At 36.7% G+C, this 14,838-nt stretch overlaps 2 protein-coding genes across 2 annotated transcripts; one reads left to right on the forward strand and one right to left on the reverse strand.

Moving 5' to 3' along the window:
- Positions 1 to 858: 858 nt before the first annotated feature.
- On the reverse strand, positions 859 to 12,445 carry LOC135689360 (uncharacterized). Its single transcript, XM_089108685.1, has 5 exons — positions 12,373 to 12,445; positions 7,839 to 8,250; positions 5,281 to 5,625; positions 3,457 to 3,744; positions 859 to 2,892 (listed from the first exon to the last, which is right to left on the reverse strand). The coding sequence occupies exons 2-5, from the start codon at positions 7,983 to 7,985 to the stop codon at positions 2,677 to 2,679; spliced, it is 996 nt and encodes a 331-aa protein (XP_088964811.1). The 5' UTR covers positions 7,986 to 8,250; positions 12,373 to 12,445; the 3' UTR covers positions 859 to 2,676.
- Positions 12,446 to 12,619: 174 nt separating this feature from the next.
- On the forward strand, positions 12,620 to 14,832 carry LOC148960211 (putative ankyrin repeat domain-containing protein 30B-like). The gene is made up of 2 exons (XM_089108686.1): positions 12,620 to 13,966; positions 14,598 to 14,832. The coding sequence occupies exons 1-2, from the start codon at positions 13,797 to 13,799 to the stop codon at positions 14,728 to 14,730; spliced, it is 303 nt and encodes a 100-aa protein (XP_088964812.1). The 5' UTR covers positions 12,620 to 13,796; the 3' UTR covers positions 14,731 to 14,832.
- The last annotated feature ends 6 nt before the right edge of the window (positions 14,833 to 14,838 follow it).

A 14,838-nucleotide genomic window follows, 5' to 3' on the forward strand; every position in this document is an offset into this window, starting at 1 on the left:
AATTAGCCCCCCCTCTGTTATTTGGAAGGGAGTTGCAATACAAACAGATTTTCAAGTTCACTTCGAGAAGCACGAAACGGTTCAATGCAGGGGTGGATCCAGAGCAAACTTGAAGGAGGGGCAGTTGGTAGTGGGGGCTAATTCGGTATTTTCAAGAATTGGTGACGAGAGTACGCTGCATACAACAATTTCAGATCCATTTTTGAAATAAACAACATAACTTTGAGGTAATCCTTGAAGCAAATTAACCTGTCGGTCTCAGAGACTTTTTCACCTGATTTGCATTCTTCAAAAGAGGCGCACAATTTCTAAAAAAGGGTCGCCAGACTTGCTGCAACTCATCGAGGGAGGGGAAACTGCCTCTTGTTGCCCCCCCCCTTAAATCCGCCACCGTGGTTAAATGCGATATCAAAGTGATCCTGAAATTGCTTCGACTTCCTATTATTCCATTTTCTGTAGGAAACTTTTGTCATTTATTGTGGACAAAAGGTATATATATATACATATAGTAAGAATTCAATTGGCATGTTACATGGGCTCCGACACAGGGTGGAAAGTGGGGGAACAAGGAAAAAATTAGCACAAAAAGTGGGGAGCAAAGGTTTTGGAAAAAAGCTGTATCGCTTAGCAAAAATGTGGGGACATGCCCCCCGGTACCCCCTTAGTCGGAAGCCCTGTGCTAGGGGCTTATTCGAGGGTGATAGCCAGTGTCACCAATAAACTATTTTGGGGGTAGAAGGAGAAATTCTCAGGAGAAGGGAAATACTACCATCTTCTGTTTTTCAGCAAAATAGAATAAATTTGTAAGAAATTAGGCTATAATTACCAGGGTCAGACTGAGACGGTAAAGGCGCACCAAAATAAGAGGGCACTGAGGGAGGGGAACACCACAGATGTCGGACACATTCTAAAAGTAGGCGCACTTGAGACAGAAAAGGGGCACCTCCATGAGCAGTCAAGAAACCCTTGAGCCACGTCCTTTTACTGCAAGTAAACGCCCTTTTACCAACATGGAACGCCCGTGTCTAACTTTTCGCAACGTAAAGACAGTTTCAACGACGCGATCGAACTAGCTGAGAACTGGAGGGGGTGTGTTCCCAAATTTTCTGTATTACCGCCATCGGGAAAAATCGATTGGTAATAAAAACCAGACAGGAATATCATGAGCAGTGTGACTTTCAATCTATCCAAGGTGTTTTGAGCAAACAAGACAACCGTCACTTTCACAATAAAGGTTTGAGCTATACTCATAATGCTTGTATTTTGCTAGTAGTTTCTTCATGTATTGGAGGGGCAACTACCCTTGGTCCCTCCTTCACGGAGCTTCTGGTTGGGGGTTCCTAACATTTTTCAATTCGAGAAGATCTTAATGGTAATCTAATTGATTCTGTGCTTGATTCCTGAATAATGCCTTTATTATAACTCGTTTACCATCTGCTTTTTACAATTAAGTCTTATTCATAACTGTAAAAAGTAATTTGACACAGATTAGGAAAATTTCCAATTTCGCCTGTATTTAGGATAAACAACATAAATGAATTCGACGACAGAAAAAAATCAATTATAAAATAGTCAATCGAAAAAATTGATTACACTGACATTGTTATATACACTATAACTAAATATCATATCATACATTTTCTGTTCTCGTATATATTGCACTATTATCAAATGTCCTAGAAAACATTTCGCAGAATGATCTTATGATACAAGGTGTATAATTTGATTATGCATCACAAAAATAGTTGACTTAAATTTATGTCAGCTGTCTAATATCTTTCAAAATTCATTAGCAGTTCTTATTATCGAAATATCGTATTTAAACATCAACGGCCTGAAAAAAACAGAACATGAGAAATTACTAATGATTACAAACTGTTTGAATTTACTCAAGCTAAGCCAATAACGACGGGGTAAAGACAAATTATACTGGGAGGTAGAGCACCTTGATCAAAAGCAATGGATTGATTAATGGCGAAGAGGACTACTTCTTTAGCCTGTATTCAATCGCTATTATTTACAAGATAGTATTTACATAAAAATTAAATGATGTATCCAGATCAGTTTAGTGATTTGCATCATTTCTAATGTCTTAATTAATTTCTTTAAATTGGAGCGAGAGTAAAATCAACATAATATTTTATCTCGTGGTTTGCTATAGCGGTTTGCGTGCATTTCAACTTCTTTTAAAAAACTTGACCTGTGCCACATTTGATCATATCTTGAATTAACGACTGACACGTAAGTATTCGTTCAGCCTGGTATCTGGCGGCACATCAACGCTGCCACAACATTTTTTGACTAGAGAGGCCGGTCTAAAAACGTCGTACAGAGCATCGAAATTTGTCCTCGTGTCTTCAATATATCCAGACTCCTCAGGTAACTTTCGAAAACCGATTAACAACTTTTTCATCAAGATTGCGTGGTGTTGGTAAACAATTTTCGTGTGCAATGGATCGTTTATGTTTAAGTATGGGTTGCATTCTCTTGCCTGACATTTGGGGGAAATAGTCCTTTAAACCTACGTGCACTATTCAAAAACAACAGGTGGTTTAATGGGGAAGAGCCTCTTTACCTCTACGAAACCAACCACGCGTCGTTAAGGGTTTCACTACCCCGCCTTCCTTACCGGATGTGACGTCACTTTTGAATTACTTAAATATAGCATTCTTCATTCTACTGTACTTCTTTGCTCTCCTCTTTGGAGAATTCAGCTACCCTGTTTTCTGGAATCTCTTTCGGCAGTGAATGTGCTTTCTTTTTAATGTCTTTCAAAACTGAATTTGCTTTTGAAATTTCTCCTTCAAGAGATGCAATGCGAGCTTTTCGATATTCTTGGCGTATTCGCGCTTGCCTTGCTCTTTGTAGACTGGGCGATCCACTTGCTTTTCGCTGCAAAAAACAACTGGTCGTCAACCCATAGCTCCTAAATAACGCTAAAAGAGTTTGTAGCTCTGAGGTCTACGTCAAGAGAAAAATTGCAGCTATTTATTGCCCTGCAAAAACATATTAGAATTCACCCATATCACTAGTACTCGAATCAAATTTTGTTTGATAAAAATAAAGACAGGGACCTGCCTCATTTTTCAAAAATGAACAGTTTATTTTCAAAAAAGATGACGTCATTTAACATTAAACATAATACCAGGAAATTATATTGCAGTACTATTTATAATAATAATCTACAAATTTAAATGACTTAAAGAAAATCGCTAATCAATTTTCAGAAAAAATGGGCCTAAAGTTTGAAAGTATTTGTGGCTAACTAAGATAGAATTGAAACTGAAAGCACTAATCTAATCTTAAAAGGGTTGTAACAGAATTTTAATGATTTAAAATAAGTAAAGTGTGAAAAAATCGATTTGTTACTTATCTAAAAGTATATACCAGCTATTGCTTTGGTCACTGGGATACAATGTTGCAAATTTATGATATGTTGGAGGGTAAATAACTTACGTTTTCGTTTCCATTGACCTCAGCATGTGAAGTCTCGCTGTCAGAATTTGTCGCATCACTGTCAGAACAAATCTCCGAATTTATGTTACGATGATCACCGAGGTCTGAAAAATGTCGCCGCAACGCTGGGATATACGTCTGTTTTGTCGGTGATACTTTGAATGCTGAAAAGGTTGCTGGGTGCGATGGTGATTCAGGTGATGTTAATGGTGAAGGGGCTCTGTCAAATCCTGAAGGTACTGCTAAATACTTTGGTGTGGTCACTTGGCCTGCACTTGATCGTCGTTCCTGTTGAAGAAAGCGACAAAACTAGCATCAAAATGAATTTTCAACGGAAATTCTGGCGCTGCAACGTTTAATTCAAATCGTTGATATCTTAAGGCTGCCATCTTTTCCGCTCGACCCAGGCTCTTCAAATCAAGTGTAGGCAGGGTTGTAATTTGAACAAAGAAGCATTTGATGTTGCCTTCTTTGGTTTAAAGGTAGCAGTGGAATTTCTCGTAGATTCTTCTATAGAATCGCAAATACTTTTGAAGTAGGACATTTTATCTAGATTTAAGTTTTTACCGAAAGGGGTTTTTCGTGTACAAGCAATGTATAAAAAAAGATTCCCACACACTTAGATATGAACGGCAGAAGTCAATTTCTGCTTGTTTTAAAGCTTTGAAAGCTTCTTTTTGCCAAAGCTATTTCTGTTTCTTCTATAAAGTATAGTGTCTGGGGGCTGGTGATAGTTAAAAGAGGGGCTAAGAGAAGAATAGAGGAATTAAAAGAGAACTGGTTTCATTGATAATCCTCTTTTTATGCAGTCGTCTTTTTTCCGACATTTTTTCATTCGAATAAGTCTCAATGGTGCACCTCATGGGGCTCTAATGAAAATATGTACTATTGGCAGGGTTGGTGGTCCACACCACACGTTCAAAGCAACTTTTATTCACTCACGTAAATCCGCAACGAGTGAAATAAAACATGAAAGATTGATTTGAATGACATCTTTAAAGCTATGGCTCATTGTATTCTGTAAGACTAATCCACAAGAAAAACAAGTTGATGATTGCAAACAAAACTCAGTAGTTTACTTGTATGCAGTGCTTGAATTCTATTTATAAAAACCCAGGGTCAAAAATTTCTGAATATAAATGTTCAATGTACTCCTGTAGTGCTACTTTCAAACAAGTGGGATGTAACATCACAGTTATGTACTTATAATCAGTTGCTCATAAGTTGTTTATCGAAGTAGCGCCATAGGTTCCAAGCGGAAAATGAAAAAAACAGAAGTATGTGTACAAGAGTACATATATACAAGTGCTTCAAACCGCTGGCTGAAATCTTGCCTTATTGTCTTATACGTCCTTACAGCATTTTGGAGATTCGAGCAACAAGGAAAGGAAAACTATATGCAAGTTATCTAGCAATAGGAATAAAATCAAATAATTATTGGTGTTCTGGTTAAATGACTTGGCTTGGTATTTGATTTTGCTCAATGAACTGAAGGCTGGAAGATGATGCAAGAAGTGCGCCACGCACGTGCGTTATTTGCAAGTGGCATGAATTTTACAAAGTTCTCGGCACTGGAGCTTATTATCAATCGATCAACAAACCAGATTGCAATCAAACCCAACAAAATACAAAAAGGGTTTAGGGTATACCTAGCAAATAGGATGGCGCGCCTTTTTATCAACCCCTATCCCCGATGAAGAATCTTCTTTTCATCGACATTGACATGGCATGTAGCAATTGCAAAGCTTTCTACTTACAGCTCCTAAACAATCTTTTTATGTTCTTTTCAATGATATCAATTGCATATATTGAGGTAGTACTTACATTGAAGTAACTGGCACGTGGAAGTTTCGGGCTGCCATTATCAAGAGCCGTCCATGATCGTGGTCTCTCGCTATTAACTCTTCCTCCTTCTTTATGGTTTTGGCCAAGGTGCAAGTCTGCTCTTGTTTCAGACTTCTGTTTCGAGTTTGCTTGGGGCGAATTCTCGGAATCAGAATCAGAAATTCTACTCAAGTCTAAATCTGACAAACAAGTTCGCATGCGTGACATCTGTTTGAAACTTTTCAGCAATCGATTGTTTCTTTGGTTGTTCTCAGTTGCCACGTGGTTTTGGAAATACTCCTCTTTTCGGTTTCGGAGTCTTTCATGTTTCTTTCGATCCATCTCCTGTCAAATGAAACCAGACAATATCTAAGACGCAATAGTACAATATCGAAATTTCTTAGCAATCTCTTAACTTTTCTACGTGTTTCTATAAAAAAACTGGGGCAAGTAAAGACAAGTAAAAAGGAATGATTTTAAACAAATGGTCAAAAGTATTTTTATTGTAAATTATACAAAGATCGACTTACATAGTGTTGGTGGATCAAAACATTAAAACTCATCATCAACATTTTTAATTTTCTTCGCATTCATTCTTGATGCTCAAGGGGCTGTGGGGGCTAAGGGGCAAACAGACCAAACTTGGTAGCGAAAAGAATGGGGCCCTCATATGCTTTTGGCCAATTAGTGAAATTTTCTTAAAAGATGCCCTGATACATTCCCTTATTTTGTACAATACTTTTCTTGCTTATATAGCCTATTTTGTTCACTAAACATCGCCAATGAAAAAGGGGCGTGGTAACTTTGTTGGTTGCCGTCTCTCAAACTGAGCACCGGTCACAAAACATCCTGGATCCACCCCTGGTTTCAAAAGTTAAAATAACACAAAACATGCGCATTCGATAATTGCATTGTTCACATTTCTTGGCAGTCTCCCGTACATGACCAGATATTCCAGCTTTTGCCTATCCGATTGCCCCCTTTCTTATAAAGAACTTCCTTATAATAAAATTCGTGTATGTTATCCATTCAGTCAAAACTGACATTGCAAAAAACTTTCTTCCGCAAAATTATTGTCTGTATGAAATTGTGCAAAAAATTAGTCTTTTAATTATGAAATTGATTATGAAAGCTTTTATAACCAGTTTCTTTGAGCCGAGAGTGATTCCTAATCAAGCGAATTTATAATGAATGTGACTGCAATTAGCATACGAGGTGAATGGGAACATTTAGCTAGGTCTTTTCGGAAAGGATCATCTGTTTCATCAGCGTATCTTTTCAGAAAGCAATAAGATACTTCAAGGTTGAATAAGAATATTTTAGTTATATTAGTCAAAGTCAGATGAAATGGGTTCTCATCACGACCAAGACAAGAATTGTACGAATTGCTTCATATGACATCAAAATCCATTTCAGAACGACATTTTTCCGGTCTTAATACTGAAAAATATCTCGAATATCATCGACAAAAAATCATGCAAAAAGAAAAATGGTCGATAAAAGATAAAAGACTGGCATGAGAGACGTTTTCTGAATCTGACCAGGGGGCCATAAGGGAAGGGAAGTCTTTGGCACCTTCACCTGCCAGGATTATGGTCGATTGTTCCGAAATGAGAAAGAATTGGGCTTTTCCCTAAAGAAGCATTTGTTGCTTTCATGCTGCAAAGAAAATTTGTCAAAGCGGAAGAGAAGGGTGTTTCTTTAATGGGGATGACAATTGATTAACATCTTTTCTGTCACGGGAGACATGGTTAAATAGAAAGTGCTCGGTGATCACGAGTAGCGATGTGGGCGAATCTCTGTTTTAGGGTTTGTCTATGACTTATCATTATTTTGGGGAGTCCAGACAAGTGCTTGTACGTATTTCCAGATCAAAAGGGCCCAAAGCATTATAAACAACAATCCAGGGTTGGCGCCGCAAATACTCCGAGAAAGGGGCAACCCCTGCCTTGACAAGTTGACCGTATACTTAAGGCTTGACCTTTCACCCACGAGGAAAGATCACAAATCATCGATCTTCTTCGATCATGGTAGGCAACAAAAAATGACAGTCAATATTTTTATTCTCCGCTAAAACTCATTCACTTGTTACCAGAAAGCTTGCATCTTTTTTCCTATTTCTTAGATTAGCCATAAAAGGTTACAATTATATATAAAACAATGCTGTTACTTGCGGCAATTTCTCAAAGACAAAGAAACACATGCTGAATATTGAGGTTTTTGATGTTGTCCTATCGCGTTCTCTTACTCGGACCAACAGTGAGTAACACATCAAACTCGTAGTACGGTGGTCAACATTTTACATTTTTCCTTTTGGATTGATTTTTAGACCGAGATCATTTGTGGAATGCCAGACAGAAAAATTCCTCGTAAACGAACATAGACATTTCAATAAGTCTAATTAGCCTTATCGTAGAGACAGCGCCGCTACGAGCAAAAAAACAACACACCGGCGAAAGAACCTTAAGTTTGTGACATTTAAACAGTTTTCCAATAAACTGAAAGCAGTAATTGAATATCAGATATATGGCTAAACTGGCCTAGTAAACGCATCTCACCTTCGTCATAAGAAAACTGTACATCCTTAGATTATTCGCATACAGATCCTTATAAGCTTGTGTTTCTGTGACATCAAACCTCTTCAGTTTCTTTCCTCTCTCATCGACTTCTGCCGTCATGTTGTCGTCTATCTGTATCACAACCATTTATTATCCGATCTTTTTCTATGATAGTCGACTGAATACTTGCCCGCTTCTGCTGGGAGAGATGCGAGTTGTCTGGAGGTCGCCGTAATATTGCCAGAATGCATTCTGTTTGTTTATTGTCATCACTACACAATAAATCGCCTCGACATTACGTAAACAATAGAATCAAGACCCATCTGATTTGACCATTGTTCTCTCGGGCGGTAGATTGTTTAAGTGCTCTATTTGCAAGATATTGCCACAGCAACATGTTGTCATTTTTCATCTTGAAGTTAAATGGAAAAAACGAAATCATGAAATTATTTCAAAATCAATATAAATTGATAGCTTTCCAAATTACTTGCATGCAGTCTTGTTTATTTGCAAATTACTGTGTAAATATTTCAGTTTGTCAAACATTTGCCTCAATAGGTTTTTGGATATCTACTTGTCCGTCGAGCTCTGCTAGACCGTCTTCACCTTTTCACAACTGAAAACAAGCAACTGCTTTGTTCTACAACTTTACTTATAGAACATAGACACTTATTTTTTATAGGAGCCAGGAAAATTGAGGTTTAGGCTAGCTGTTCTTAATATTCCCACTAGTGTTCAGACCTCATTTGCCCGCATTTGCAACCATCCCCTACTTGCCGACAAGTTTCAACATGCGACGACAAAGCACCCCTACACCCTTTTTTTATAAGAACACACTTTATAAGAACACCGAGGCTCGATTTGCCCAAAAAATGAGAATAAGGCTAGAACATGCTCAGCTTCAGATGAGAAATTTAAAAAAACAATTTGTATTTTGAATTTATATTATGTCATGTCAACAGAACAAAACTATGCAAATTTGTCTATAAACGCTAGCAGTCATTGCTTTACGTTTAAACTTTACCCAGTAAAACGTCTTAGAAACTATATACAGTATGTAACTTCTCAAATATTTGCAAAAGAATCACTCTATAAATAAGAACATTTCAAGAAAATTTGAGCCTAAAATTATCAAAAAGTTAAGAACATCGAGGCTCGGCAATTGTCTGGTTCTGATAAAAAATAGAGTGTAGATGTCAACAAAATGTTACGCACCAAATGTCCCCTTATTGCTACGGCCTAGGGTACTATTTAAATACCAGGTATATTATATTTTACAAAAGAAGAACATTGAGATTGCTTACGAAGTAGGTAATATTTTTAATATCATGAACAAAAGGCTTGGAAAAGTTTGTTTAGTTTTGAATATGTTATTACAGTAGGTTTTCATTCTTTATTCAAAGAACCGGAGCTTTGACCCCAAAGTTGATTTTCCTTTGAAAAAGTTAGAGGCTATGAGAAGGAGGCTTTGGATGCTCCTTTTTCAACGAGTATGCCCTAAAGACTGACGGCCGTAGTCTTTAGTAAAAAGATCCACAAACACTGCACTGTACCATATATTCGAAAATTCCTGATGCGGTTGATTTTCTGAAAACTTTCATCAGTCCGATGACTCAGCATTTGATATGGAAACGTGGGTGCATAAAACTGTTTAGCCTGCACAACAAAACAATCTCGTGATCCCAATCAACAATGCATCATCAATGTGATTAGGTAGGAGTTGTAGGTTTGAAACCCAACGCCCTTCTAATGCTTCTTATTCACCAAAGATTACACTGATTGTTTCTGCCCTTTTGTATCGCTTATTACGTCAGAGGAAATCAAGCAACTCAAACAATATGGTTACTGCAGACAGCCTAAATCCCACGCAGCGAGAAAGCAAATCAAATTGGCTAAACATATAGCAGGTCAAAGGGGATGCTGATATATATCTGACTAATTTGCTGCCAAAAATAACCATGTTCCGGTTGCAGATTGATGCATAGTTGTAAAAGGAAAGAGTGAGTACTTAACTTCCGTGCAAACTGCAAGTCTCAAAGTTCCTTTATAGACGTCCGTCATTCAACTTTCTGAGTTCAACTTCCTTCATTAACTCGGTTTTTTCAATGTCCAGTGCAATACAGGTTTACTTTTGAGAGAACTGGCTTCTCTCTAAAAATGCTTTTGCCATTTCTATTTTTGAAAAGAGTGAAACAAAATGGAAAATCTCAAAGAACAAAAGCCAAATGTCAAAGTGTTTCTAAACTCCTTTTTTACAGGAGCAAATCAATTGAAGTTCATGCTAGGTGTTTTTGGACTTTTTCGAAAATTCAAGGCCAATTTTTTAATTTGTTCTTAAATCATTAGGGCGTAGGCAGTGCAATTGCTGGCTAGCGTGTTCTAAGGGGGGGGGGGGGGGGCGGACTGTTCAGACCTCATTTGCCAACAAAGTGAGAAATTCGCCAAAAAGCATCCCTTGATGGCAAAAATGAAATTATTTAAGATGAAATTATTTAAGGGGATTTTACAACAGTTTTCAAAATTACATCTTACAGTAGCTCAAAATCAGCTTGTTCTTTCTTCATAACTTTTGACTAATTTTGAGATTCGTGCTCTTATTAAAACGTTCTTACTAAAAGAACAAGAGTCTTTATCACACTATTGAGTGCCCTGAGTATTTTTGTGAAAAGTAAGATTGTTTAGAGATTCAACGAACAAATGCCAATAGTTTCTGATTAGGTTGCAATGTAATTTGCTTAGTTTTACGAATTATGATTGGTCGAAAAAGATTGGCTCGATTTACATGACGAAAAAGGAACACGAAAAGGGTAATGAGCATAAAAAAATAAAAATATTTTTGAGAAGGGTTGAATTCAAGTTACCAAGTTTCGTGCAAGAGGGGCCTTGACAAAGTTGATATCAGGCGGAGAGACCGGAACAGTTGTAGGGTGAGCTGAGGGGTAATGAGTGCCACGAGACAGGGCAAAACAATAGTAGATAATAAAGAGTGTTAAATATCGCTATGGCAAGCCGTGCTCCGGCATACCTGGTCCTCGGTCTCCAGAAGAGGTCTTAAGAGGATCCTATATGTATGTTTTGATATGAGTACAGAAATGGACCTCGTCCCTTATCTATTTCTTTATTCAAAATATCAATATGTTTTTAAAGTTTTAAAGTTTGAAGTTGTGCTTGTCTCTTATTTTGTGAAAAATTATTATTTTGACTGCGCCTTTAGAATTAAAAGATATGAATGAAAAAGTACTAGAAAGGAGCTTGTTATATTGCATTTACAGAGACGGTGCCATCAAATAGGAACTAGGGGGGCCAGAATCAAGTTTAGTGATAAAGGAGGACCCACCATGGTTGGGGTCGACGCAAAATTTTTTTTTTGAAATTAAGCCTTTTCGAATGGCAAAAAATGCATCTCCAAGGCTGAAATTGAACAATTTACTATCCCGCTCAGAATAGACAATTTGACGATTCTCAGAAAAACATTGCTAATTGACTTCCAGGAAAAATTTTGGAGCGGAGGAGTCATGCTAAAACCAGGAACTTTGGTTCAGAGGGTTCATCGATGTGAATAACAAGAGGATGCTGTACTGATAATAATTATAATAATAATCTCTTTATTTACAGTTAGTTTGAGCGATAGTTGATATACATAGATAATTATGTAAAACTAATTAATACTAACTATTTATATACAAAAAAAGAAAAGAGTACAATATTAATCTACCTATTTACATGTTTTACAGCTACATTTCTCTCCATTCCAGGCATGTATGCCTTTTTTAAATTTGGATACGTTTCCCACATTTTTTATCGTATCAGGCAAGGTGTTCCAGAGAATGCTCCCCTGGAATGCCAATGAGTTTATCCCAAATGATAACGTTTGGTAGGCGGAAGTTGCAGCGTATTTCTTATTCGTAAATTATAAGTCATTTTCCTTTGTACGAAAAACTCTCTCATGAATGAGGGACTCTTATGATTTAATGATTTGTATATCTCTCAGGGGCGGATCCAGAAAAAAAATTGAGGGGTGCTCAGTTTTGGGTGGGGCTGGTGTCATGCCCTTGAAAATTTATGCTGATTAGAATTTCTTTTGGACATACCTGTTTTTCAAATACTTGATTTTAAAACAATTATTTCCTAAACTTCTGGCAATGTGCTATTTAAAATGAAACCAATACATAAAATACAACAAAATGATACTAAGAAACAATTGTAATTGCTTTTCTCTTGGTTAAAATAAAAACAATAAATATTTGATTTCTTCTTCCATCATTCTGACTACTTAATAAACTTTTTTAAAATACAGCTACTTCTAATAGATGAAATAAATATCATTAATGTTTCTGTAAGTTTATGTACTAATTAATATCTGGTTAATGATTTTGGAAAGATGACAATATTCTGGGGAATCAGTAGGTCTGTAAGCTGAGCTCTTGGCTATTTAATTGAGATTCATAGATACAACACCAAATTAAAAACCCAGAGGTTTATAATTTGATCTCTTGCATCGCATCAAGTTTAAAATATGAAATATAGGCCTCACCTCATTACACACGCTTTTGTTCTATTAAAATTTTAAAAGAAATCGCTTCACTTCTGTTGTGACTGGCGATCGCCATTTCTACACAACAACTACAACATGCTTTTTCCGCCTGCCTAAATGAAAATTTGAACTACGTTTGACAATAGGGGGTGCTCCCGCCAAAAGTGAGCACCCGCGATATCAGAAGCCGATTGGTTGCTTTACTATCGCTGGTGCTCAAGGTTAGTTTGCGAAAGACTAAAGCACAGAACAGGGGGTGCTGGAAATTTTACAACGATAAAAAGCAGCACAGTCTGGTCCGTAAATTAACTGGCTTTGAAAATACAGAGAGCGGGCTAGAAGTGCTCAGACGGGACAGAAATTGATTTTCTCGGGGGAATACAAATGAAAACCTCGAATTTAGTGTACGCCTACATTGAAACTTCAAAATATCACATCCTGAAATGAAAGTAAACCTCAAATGTCAGGATCAACATTAATTTTCTATGCATTTTCTACATGCGATATTTATCCCTTACTGTTTCTGGTTCTCCTAATCAATAACCAACAGAATCTCAAGTTCACTATTATTTCTTCTCCTTCGCCCTTTACACCCGAGTAATTAAAGCTCTCCATGGGGCCTCTATGTGCTGTACTGATCCTACTAGCAGCCCTTCATAATTTTTTGGGATTATTTTTCGAAATTCGAAAAGTAAGCGACTCTTCTGGTTGTCGAATAAATTTTCTGGATAAAACTTCGGTTTCAAACGGTTTTCATTGGATTAGTTCTAGTTGCCCTTCTTCGAGAAAATTAATTGGAATAAAATTGTTTAATAGATTAATGGGCATTTTCTCCCAACTTATCTTTATTGCCTTCGGCAAAAGCTATCTGATGATACTATTACTACATCTATTTTGCAGATTCCCGAAGACCCAATGATGTTAGCTATTATTGTGGGAATCTTCAGATCTTGCTTTGTGGCCTTTCATTATCTATTTTCTTTCTTTGTGCCTCCAAGAAGGCATCCCATTCTCTTACTGTTCTCAAAAACACTAACATTGCTTCCGCAAAAGGGACCAAAAGAAACCTCGTATTCAAGCGGTAATAGTGACGTCAAATCTGAAAACTGTCTGCTTTAACAACCTGATGCTTATAAATACACAGTCTATCAATGAACACCCATTATTGAAAGGTATTTTGATAATCTCAGCAGTAAGACTTGTCCTTCATTTCTTTTAATTTGCCCTTCTGCCAAATTCTGTTTTGGAAACGCAAATTAGTAGAGACGCAAATTAGGTACCAGGCTTTTCGCTTCCAAATCAACTATGACGATGGATAATCCTTTATTGATATGACGTCAAATTACGATCAATCTGTAACTTAACATCTTCGGTTAACATTTTTAATCAGTTGAGTTGTGAACATCGGTTGTGAAGGATTGACAATGTTGTCGAAGTTTTTTCACCGCTCAACAGCGAGTACGAATGAAGACGGCTTAAACCTTTGGGATCTTCCAAGGTTACACCGAGCCGCGTACAAGAACAAGATTCAGAAACTGCAAAGTCTTTTAAAGAAAAGACGAGTTGATATCAACAAGAAAGATGTCGAAGGACGGTAAGTTCTCCTTAAAAGTTTTTAACAGTAGAATGTCTTTATATCTAAAGAACTAATTAAAGAAGACATATTTCACTCATCTTTATTCGGCAATCAGCTTTATTTATTCCTCGTTCCAATTTATTTTCTTTATGATAAATCAAATGATAATAAAGCAGAACGCATTAGTTTGAAATGTTTCCAAGATATTTGACAATTCCTATTTAAATAAATTTGATTTATATTCTTTAACAGCTTTTGTTGATGGTCATTATTTGTTTCATATTTACTTTAACCTTAAGAATTCAAATTATTTGTATTCGTGCTATCTAAAATCAATAAAATTATTATACATTATACTATCTTTATCCTGTTCTTGCGTTATATTTTACCACTAATGTACATTTTATTTGTGTCTTGTGTCATGTGTTTGTGTCTTTACAGTGCCCATAAAAATTTCTTCCTCCCTCTACTTTTTATTTTTCCTGGAACGAAATCTGTGAGATTTTTTGCCTTTTAAAGGGGTCTACAAACTTATAGAATTAATATTTTCTATGTAGCAATTTGAGGTTTTTCCTTTCTTCGGGAAAAACTTTAGTCTCTATAGTTTTCTATAGATTAGGTTTGCATAAATTATATTGTAATTTTGCAGAACGGCACTGCATTATGGATGCCTCGCCGGCAGAATTCAAGTGGTACGGCTCATTTTGGATGCTGATGGCAAAATCACTATTGACAGATTTGGGAGAAGTCCTGTTTTTATGGTAAGTAATATCTCTCTTTAAATATGGTTCTGATTATTAGTGTCAATTTTTGCGACCTACCTTTCCTTTCACGTTGGCACCCCTCGCTGCTACTAAACATGGTTGAAATTTAAGGTAACAATTTTAGGC

This window comes from Rhopilema esculentum, chromosome 5 (genome assembly GCF_057945365.1).
Source record: "Rhopilema esculentum isolate cy_ngs chromosome 5, ASM5794536v1, whole genome shotgun sequence".
NCBI classification, from domain to species: Eukaryota; Metazoa; Cnidaria; class Scyphozoa; order Rhizostomeae; family Rhizostomatidae; genus Rhopilema; species Rhopilema esculentum.

Coding starts and splice junctions, on each gene's coding strand:
- LOC135689360 (XM_089108685.1), bottom strand. CDS start 7,985: ATGGTTGTGATACAGATAGACGACAACATGACGGCAGAAGTCGATGAG. Junction 3,745..5,280: donor CACGTGCCAGTTACTTCAAT/GTAAGTACTACC, acceptor TTTCTTCAACAG/GAACGACGATCAAGTGCAGG. Junction 2,893..3,456: donor AGGTCAATGGAAACGAAAAC/GTAAGTTATTTA, acceptor TGTTTTTTGCAG/CGAAAAGCAAGTGGATCGCC.
- LOC148960211 (XM_089108686.1), top strand. CDS start 13,797: ATGTTGTCGAAGTTTTTTCACCGCTCAACAGCGAGTACGAATGAAGAC. Junction 13,967..14,597: donor AAGAAAGATGTCGAAGGACG/GTAAGTTCTCCT, acceptor GTAATTTTGCAG/AACGGCACTGCATTATGGAT.